The sequence below is a fragment of the Protobothrops mucrosquamatus genome, unplaced genomic scaffold (assembly GCF_001527695.2).
Source record: "Protobothrops mucrosquamatus isolate PMUCROS unplaced genomic scaffold, P.Mucros_1.0 scaffold995, whole genome shotgun sequence".
Taxonomy (NCBI): domain Eukaryota; kingdom Metazoa; phylum Chordata; class Lepidosauria; order Squamata; family Viperidae; genus Protobothrops; species Protobothrops mucrosquamatus.
Window position 1 is genome coordinate 362,016 of NW_015387233.1, and position 9,757 is coordinate 371,772.

The 9,757-nt window shown below is 37.5% G+C and overlaps 1 protein-coding gene across 1 annotated transcript in view; it reads right to left on the reverse strand.

Annotated features, from left to right (window-relative positions):
• The window catches only part of LIMS1 (LIM zinc finger domain containing 1), a 45,904-nt gene extending 36,536 nt beyond the window's left edge, over nt 1–9,368 (reverse strand). Inside the window, exon 1 of the mRNA XM_015819827.1 lies at nt 9,142–9,368. Coding sequence (XP_015675313.1) covers nt 9,142–9,248 — 107 coding nt within the window. The 5' untranslated portion in view covers nt 9,249–9,368. The remainder of the gene's footprint in view (nt 1–9,141) is intronic.
• Nucleotides 9,369–9,757: the final 389 nt, after the last annotated feature.

Sequence of the window (9,757 nt, forward strand, 5' to 3'; positions counted from 1 at the left end):
TAATTAATTCAACGTAAAACAATATTTCAACAAGGCATGTAAAACCATGGCTTTGAAATGTAATTATAACATCACAGACTGTCTGACAGCTACTTTTTTTTCAGAGTGCTGCCAAATAATCTTGTAGCATATTAAAGACTGGCAAATCTACCAGATATATGCAGAAAATGTGCCATCAAAATGTGTCCATAGTATTTACTTACAGAGAGATGGAGAATATGCAGATAGTTCTCAACTTACAACTATTTGAAAAACCAATGTTTTTTCAGTTATAACGGTACTGTAAAAAAAAGGATTTACAACTGGTCCTTGTATTTATGACCGTCACAACATTTCCATGGTCATGTGATCAAAATTTGAATGTTTGGCAACTGGCATGTATTTAAAATGATTTCAGCACCCTGGGATCAATGGGATCACCATTTGCAATTTTGCCAGCTGGCTTCCAACAAGCAAAGTCAATGGGGGAAGCTGGATTTGCTTAACAGCCACATGATTCATTTAACAACTGTAGTGATTTGCTTAACAATCAAGGCAAAAAAAGTAATAAAATTGGGTGCAACTCACTTAAGAATTGTACTGCTTGCCAATGGAAATTCTGGTCTCAATTCTGGTCGTAAGTCAAGAACTCCTGTAAAACTGTTTGATTGTATTTCAGTCTGGATCCAATTAATGATACCTAGCTTAGGTGTACAGTCAGTTTCCATTATTTGCTTTAGTTATGTGCTATAAAATCACTGTGAACACTGAATTAGCGAATACTGAAATCTCAGCTGGGAATGTGCATGTTGGGCAATTCAAAGTTTGTATCACTCTGCATGTCCGTGAGTGACTGCAAAAAGACTGCAAGTAGGGATTTTGTGGTACAAATAAATACTAGTGAGTACGGTAGTTGAATTTGCAAGTATGGAATCTACAAATAATGAGGACCGATTGTATTAAATTCAGCAAGTTTTTAATTAGTTCTGATTAACAAACTCCACCTAGTTCAGTGATGGCGAACCTTTTAGAGACCAAATGCCCAAACTGCAACCTAAAACCCACTTATGCATCGTTGGGTGCCGGGTGGGTGTGGCCCATTGGCTGGGTGTGGCCCATTGGGTGGGCGTGGCTGCAGTGGTAACGGCAGACTGGATGGAACTAAAAAGTTCAATCAATCAATTTCAACTTTGCAAGATCTTTTTTTCCCCGTGAGAAGTTGAAATTGACTGATTGAACCTTTTTTTTTTTTTTTTTTTGCACACGGCGGCTGAGGCCTAAAGCGAAATGGTTTTATAAAACCCAGCTGAAGGCCTAGGACTGGGGCGACAGTGCGCGTGCCCACAGAGAGGGCTCTGAGTGCCACCTCTGGCACCCGTGCCATAGGTTCGCCACCACTGACCTAGTTTGATCCAGTCCATTGAGAATACAACTGAAAAAGAAGGCTAATTGATAATAATATATTTAGTAGAAAATAAATCCCACTGTATATAGCAGATTTATATCTGAGTGGACATGGATAAAATCATATTCTACCTCTTCTTTCTACATCTGCTTATCAGAAAAACCAATCCATGATAATGAGTACAATGTTTAGGACTGGGCTGAAAACATGTTTTCTCTATGCATCCAAAAGTGAGCTAAAATGTAAAACATTCCAAGCAACCATGACCACAAAGAAGAAGGCTGCAGGTTCAGTGTATTTGCCCCCATCATATTCTGATGTGAGTACATATTATGCATTACTTTGAGAAAACTGTCATATATCATGCACAAGTATTCAAATAATTAGGTCACAGATACCATGTCACCAGGCAAACTACATACTGTAATTTGTGTCATACCTGTCATAACACAACTGATGCACGCTATGTAATCAATGTCATTTATGCAATTATATTAACCAATTATGTTTTTGTAAATAGATCATAATTAAATAGAACTCTGAGTTTTTTCCCCAGAGAATCTCCCCGTCTTCCAATTAAGCAGAGAAAGAGATTCCAACTTAGTTTATTCTATGACATGCAGGGGATTTTTAAATGAATGTAATTTAAAATGAATGTAAACGGTATCCTCATATACTGTATAAGAGGCGAAATCTTGAAAATGTTTTATTAACATCTTGTTATTTATGGAACGTTTTAAATGAAACCCTACTCTAATGCAGTACTCTAATCACATGATCATAAGCCTAAAGTCAAACCACTACATTTTATTTATTTATATCCTGCCTTTATTATTTTTATAACTAGCTCAAGGCGCTGAACATTTCTAACACACCTTCCTCCTATTTTCCCTGCAACAACAATTTTGTGAAGTGGGTTGGTCTGAGAGTCATTGGCCCAAAGTCACCCAGCTGACTTTCATGGCTACAGTGGGATTTGAACTCACAGTCTCCTGCTTTCTAGCCTGTCTTGATCAAACTGACTGTAATTTGCTGCAAATAATACTCAAAATAACATTTGTAAGAACAGTTACTAGGCTTCTGCTGCAGTATGTTGCTTATACCAATGATACAGGCATGAGTTGCAATAGCAATAATTTGCTCCATTTTTACATTCTTAAAATGACAAATCTTCCATTTCAGCATGCTGGGAAAATTCACTGTTTACAAGAACAGAATGTAAACAGACTAGCCAAGGTTAATTCATATTCAGCAGATAACCGATAAGAAGTTTCAGTAGTTGTTTAAGGAATGTTGAGAGTAGATTTATTAAACAAACCTTTTTCAAGGACTCTGGGGATGTGTACAGAACACTGAAGTATATAGGATCTCTTTCTCTCTCTCCCTCCCTCCCTCTCTCTCTATATATGTATGTATGTCAATGTATCTATCTATATCTTTATCTATATGCAGTGCTTTTTTTCTAAAAAAAAAAAAAAGTGCCGGAACTCACACACGTCATACAACCCGCCTTGCCTACCCTACAAGGTTCCATCCAAAAAAGGTGCTGGAACTCCGTTCTGGGCGTTCTATGAGAAAAAAAGCCCCCCCCTCTATATATAGATAGATGGATAGATGGATAGATAGAGAGAGAGAGAGAGAGACAGACAGACAGACAGACACATATAAAGATATAGATAGATATATATATAGATATACATATATAGATATATTGATACACATACACACATGCAACAGAGCAATATATAAAACTTAAAACAACAAAACAACAATAATTAGGGATTAGATCCAGGTTAATTGGAACATTTTCAGAATATTGTGCTCCTGGGTGCTGAGAAGTCTTGGCAAAATAGTGCCTTTTACTTGTCTATTACTTATAGCTGTACCCGGCCACGCATTGCTGTGGCTCAGTCTGGTTAAATGGAAAAGAAAGAAAAGAGAAAGCACACGTTTGTGTCACAAGTGTGACATCTATATAATAGTAGGTATATAAAAACACGCGCGTATTCGAATGCAACGTTGTGTCAAAATTTCAAAGCAATCGATGAAGAACTTTCGGAGATTTAAGATTTTGAATAAACGAACATTTACATTTTTATTTATATAGATTGTATCCTTGCTGCATTGTATTGTATCTATGACTCGCTCAGGAATTCTGGAAGTTGGTCCACAAGTCATAAAGGAGCCATAGTTCCTCACCTCTGTTTAAACCATTGCAATCTGTTCTATGTGACCTGCAACATAGGCTTTGAGGCCTACAGAAGGCACTAACAGCTTCAATAGGATATTTGAATTAATTATATTAGCTTCTAATTTGTTTGGGGTCATAATTCAAAATGCATACTCTTACTGGTAAAATCCTGACACATTGAGTTCACAGTATTTTGTAGACTGCCTTTTCCAACATGAACCTATTGAAAAATTACCATTTTCATCTAAGACTTTTGATTAACATGGAGATGTAGGACAAGTCCAATTTTGTAGCAGCATAAAATGAAGGGAGATTTGATTTTAATATTAAATGTTGTTTAGTTTCTAGTAGGCAGAATCTTTCCCAAACCCAAACAATATACAATAAAATATTGAAATACATTTTTTAAAAAAATGCTTTTCCTATGGAAGTCAATATAAACAGTGATATATAAAGATCTAATAAGCCAAATACAAATAGTTTAGTTTATGTTCTCATCTGACAGAATCCATAACAACCTATTTCATTATTTAAAGCAGCGGTTCTCAACCTATGGGTCGCGACCCCATTTGGGGTCGATCGACCATTTCATGGGGGTTGCCAAGCAAGGCTGTCCGCCATTTTTTCCCCCTTTTCCGGCAGGTCCCTTACCTCCCTTGAGCTGGGCCAGCTGGTGGTCGGCCTGCTCCGTCTCTGCCGCTTGCCAGCTACGCCTCGGCCGGCGCAGGGGGCGGAACCACGCATGCACGGCGCTCCTGGGCAGGGAAAGTCCTCGACTTACGACCGGTTGGGTAGTCCTCGACTTACGTCCGGTTTAGTCCTCGACTTACGACTGGTTTAGTCCTCGACTTACGACCGGTTGGGGGTCGCGGCATTAAAAAGGTTGAGAACCACTGATTTAAAGGCTTAATTTAATGAGATAGCTATATGGTACATTTTGCAAGAATTTATTGAAAAATCTTTGCCCTTACTAAGGAAATAAACTGCTGGTTTTTACATTAAGCCAAGCAAACATAGTCAAATTGGTCAATGGAATTGTGAACATCAGAAGACCAGGCTTGCTACTGCTTGCCTAAAATGAGTCTTTCTTGAAAAGGAATGACAGAAAATATGAATAAAAGCAAAGAAAGGAAAAATCCTTAGAATTTCTTAATATTATGGAAAAAGAAATGTTAACCTGAACCAGCTAAAACAAGCCTAAGCTAGGTTTCTACATCAACTTCCACTTACACAGAATGTCCTAGTTTGCTTGTGAATTATTTGCCAGGGAAATACTAATCTGTAAATTGGCTTTCTATCAAATTAGATTTTTATTTGTTCATGTAGTTATGGTGACAACTTTCAAGAAGAAGTTTCAATAAGAAGTATTCAAATCAACAGCCATCTGATTATCACAACTAGAGATACTAGGAATTAAATCAGAGAACGCCTACATATAAAAAAGATACAATCTTCCTTTGAGCTGTGTTTCATCATCCCTTATGCCACTTCCTTCCCCATGCTACACCGGCATACAGTATTCCCTCTCAGTTGATCGCAAAAGAAAGATATCAATGCAGGTCCATGTATCTGAAAATGAAATCAATTTTCCCAGCCAAAAACCTAAAAACAGGACAAAACTCATTGTGCTTAGTTGATATTCATTTTCTAGAAAGAGAACAGCAAGTTGAGAATAATAAGGTCTGATTATTCTTTTTTCTTAGACTAATGAACTAACAACTGGATGAAATTAATTTTAAAATTCAAAACCTGAATCTAAAACGCAGTTCCTTCCAGGATCAGAACAGCACACCAGCATTATAATATTTCTTCTAAGTTCATATTCAAAAACTCCTTTGGGTCAATCTATCAATCACCCTTGGTTTTTTCATAAAATGTTATTGGCCATAAAATGTACTGCACAGAACAGATAAGCCATTTTCACTCAAGGTGTTGTTGCCACATACTTGTTCTTCCATCTGAAAGGAGGATGTGTTACCTCCTGCACACTTTTCCCATCATGAGTGACCCAACACAGCAGAGCTGGTGGCATGGCAGCCAGTCATATCAGAGAGTGCAATTTCTTCTACTGTACACTACTCCTTGTTGCTGTCATCTTGTACTCTGGGGCTAGTGAGTAACTCTGTAGGCATTTTTAAAGAATGATTAAGCAACATGCAGCTAAGGGTAAAGACAAGGACAAGAAAGGAGGGGAGACAGGGGGAAGGGCTGTGATGTTCCTCACTTACTCAAGCCTTTGAGCAATAGAAATATAATAAATATAATCGGGCTTTCCAACCACATAAAACACAAGTGAATGTCAGTAATACAAGGAAAACACTGTTAGTGTTTTTAAAACAGAAATGGAAAAGGCCACAGCAGAAACATCTATTTTTGTAAGACTCTCTCTCTCTCTTAGAATATCTGTCTACACATATATAAACACACATACACACCCCTTCCAAAATAGTGGTTTCCTGCTCTCGGATAATGCCTAAAGGCACAACTGTAATTCATATCCTAATAACAGGCTACATTGAAATGTCTTAACTTTTAACTCCAAAGCTAGTGGCAACTTGTATTGAACTTCAAATGCAGTTTTCATCAGAAAGGCATTTTTAAAGGGGGGGAAAAGGAGAAATGTAGTGGAATCTATCTATCTATCTATCTATCTATCTATCTATCTATCTATCTATCTATCTATCTATCTATCTATCTATCTATCTATCTATCTATCTATCTATCTACATCCATCCATCCATCCATCCATCCATCCATCCATCCATCCTTTTTAAGAGATAAACCCAACATCATAGTTAGGCCTTTATCAATGTTTTCTTTAAGAAACAGCCTCACCCAAACTGTGGTTTTCCTGAAAAATGACCCCAAACTGTGAAGTTACTGTATACACCCACAGGAACACAACTGTGGCCTGTATTCGTCATAGAGTAATTTCTCAATGTGCAGCCATAAAGCCTAAGATAATGCACTTTTGCAGCCAACTCTGTTAGCATATCAATTTGCATGAACCTCTTGTGATGCAGTTGTAACAGACATTTCCTGAGCTGCACATAGTTCATTGCACATGAATGAATCACTTTGCAATTAAGATACAATATATCTCAAAGAAGATAGACTATTGGGTTTAAGGGAAAATCATGGCTAAAAGGAATCACAAGTTTTGTGAATAAACATAATGTTTTCCCAGAAACGCAAATTGCAAGGAAAGGATGACCAATGCAACTGCAGAATACTTCCAAGATGCACCAGAAATTTTTCAGGCCACTTAAATGTTGACTTGAAGATTAAACCTGAGATGTTTAATGTACCCCCAAAATCTGTAACATCATTCTTATTCTAATTTTTTAAATACACACACACACACACACACACTTTGTAACATATTCAATTTCTCTAGTCATTCATTTTAAAAAACAACCCAAAGAGAGCCATAAAAACTAACTCATCATGAAAAACAGTTTTAAAAATTGATTTAATATTAATGACAAAATACAAGCAAGCTTATCTAAATTTCCATACATGTGAGCTATATATCTCCCACCATTAAAGAGCTTGGGTTGGCAAAATGATCATTATTATTCTTTTCTATAAAATAAAGATAAAACTGAGAAATAGCAAATCTTATGCTATTCTGCTGAGGGACAATTTGAACCTGGCTCTTTCTTATATGTCTAATACAACACACTAACGCAGGAATGCCACTTCCCACAATTTTTTGCAACAGACCAATCTGGTTGAGTCTGAAGAAGAACTGAATCTAAAATGTTTCAAGGCTCCCGGGTTGCCTATTTATTTATTTATTTATTTATATTTGAATTTATATCCCGCCCTTCTCCCGTAGGACTCAGGGCGGCTGACAATCTATTTAAAATACATACAAAACAATACAAATTTAAAATTAATTAAAAAGAATATTAAATATTTGTCGAATTTAAAATATAATTAAACCCCCCCTAAAAATTACCCTAGGCCAGTCCTGCAAGCTGGAATAACCANAAGGAAGGGAGATCAGGGATAACCCTGATCTCTGGGGGCAGTTCATTCCAGAGGGTGGGAGCTCCCACAGAGAAGGCCCTCCCCCTTGGGGTCGCCAGCCGGCACTGTCTGGCTGACGGCACCCTGAGGAGACCCACTCTATGGGAGCGTACCGGTCGATGGGAGGTACTCTGCGGCAGGAGGCGGTCTCGAAGATATCATTAGTCTACATATTATTTATTCATTTATTAGAATTAAATCCTGTTCTTTTTCTCTGGGAGTTCTCTCTTCATTTTATCTATACAAGAACCCTGTGAGGGAGAGTAAGCTAGAGAGAGTGAAGTCAATGGACTGTCAATATATGTTGGTTGCCAACCAAATCATGATCACATGACTGCAGGAATGCTATGAAGGCCACAACTTCAAGGAGCATCATAAATCTCCTTCTACAGCAGTGTCTTAACTCTGAATGGTTGCTGAATCAGTGGTTGGTAAATGAGGACTATTTGTATATCAAGCTATATTGGGGTCCTCCTTGTAACATCTCTCACAAGTGGATGGCGCTTGTTTGGCTGCAAAAAGATCTCACTTCTAGGGATGGGGGGGGGGGGAACCATGGTGATTTTGGCTACCAGTAAATCAGCTATCCTTTTAAGATTCCTGAACTATTTTTTTTAATGAGTGTCTTTTATTTTTACAGGCTACTTTTTATTACTACCATAGCACAAATAATTTTGCAATTTTATTATTGATATTAAAGAATTATGCAAACTATAGTTCTACTGACATTCAGAGACTGACTCTTCCTTTCAATTAACGCCTTTGATAACATTTACTCAGAGAGTTCTTTCTTTTTTCCCTTCTTTAAATTGTAGGATAAGGGGCACTAATTATGATCCAAAACACTGAGTTCATTTTAAAAAGTTACAGGACTATTTACTGACCTCTATTTTAAAAGTAAATATTTTAAAAGACTATATTGTGTTAAAAAGGTATTCAATTTTTGGACTCCAGCCCATATCACAAATATTACTTTTTTTGTTATCTTCCCACTGGAAGTGGTTTTACTGCATTCTTTTGTCAGAAGCATTTCAATAAAAATATCCAATCCAAAAAGAAAAAAAGGAAGAGCATGATCTAACAAGTAACACATCTTTTTTTTAAAAAAAAACAAAATCTCCTCTCAAATAATAGATTAACCCCATTCAGCTCCCTAAAGGATGCCTTTCTTTTGCTGCAACTGTGTTTTACTGACTAAGAATTATTTTTAAAATATTGTCCAAAATTAAAACTTTGTGAAGAAAAGGAAACTGTAATCCAAGGTCTGTGGCCACTTTTTACTGTCATTTGCTAGTACTTCCGTAGCATTTAGGTTAATGAACAAACTAATGACCTGCTTTCCAAAAGCTCTTTCCTCTTAACTCCACCTAAAATTATCTGCTTCGTGACTAATTCCAATCATGCAGGTCTTGCAACTAACATTCTTACAATCCACCAACGTGTAGTGATAATTTTTGCTAAAACGCCTGCAAAAATAACACACATGTGCTGAGCTCTTGTTAACCATTAATACATTTTTCCTACCACTCACCTTAGCTTCTGCTCAGGTAACTCCTGAAGACCCAGGCTATCTGGGCGATCCCGTCTTCTCCTGTATAGACCTGAATGAGATAATTCTTTCAGCTGCAACGTAGTCATTCCGCTCTATCTACCCTGTTCTCCCCCCAGAAAAGTTTCTGCTGAATGGCAGCACAGCTGCCAAGATGCTTGGAAAAAGTACGTGGAGCAGTGTGTCTACACACCTGCACAGACCAGCACTAGAACTCACTTTACACAGGCAGTTGCTGAGCTGTTTCCTGTTTCTCATAGGTACACACCCTCTAGAAGAGCACTGCGTTTCCTTTTAACAGCAAGTCTCATATCTAAGGGATGCTCGGAGGATAAGCTGAGGGCAACTGCAAATCAGGCCACTAACTGTGCTAGAAGGCTGCTACAAACCAGCAAAACTAGCAGCGGCAAAATGTCTTCAATTCTATTTCTGCTTCTCACAATCCGACAAAAATCTCAGCCAACTAAACTGTTCCCTATTTTGAATTGCAAGAAAAAGAAACATGGGAGCACTTTATTGATCTAGGGAAGCTTTAAGTCTACCTGTATTGATCTGATCCATCAAAATTGAAGCCCAGTGTAATTAAACCTAGAATGAA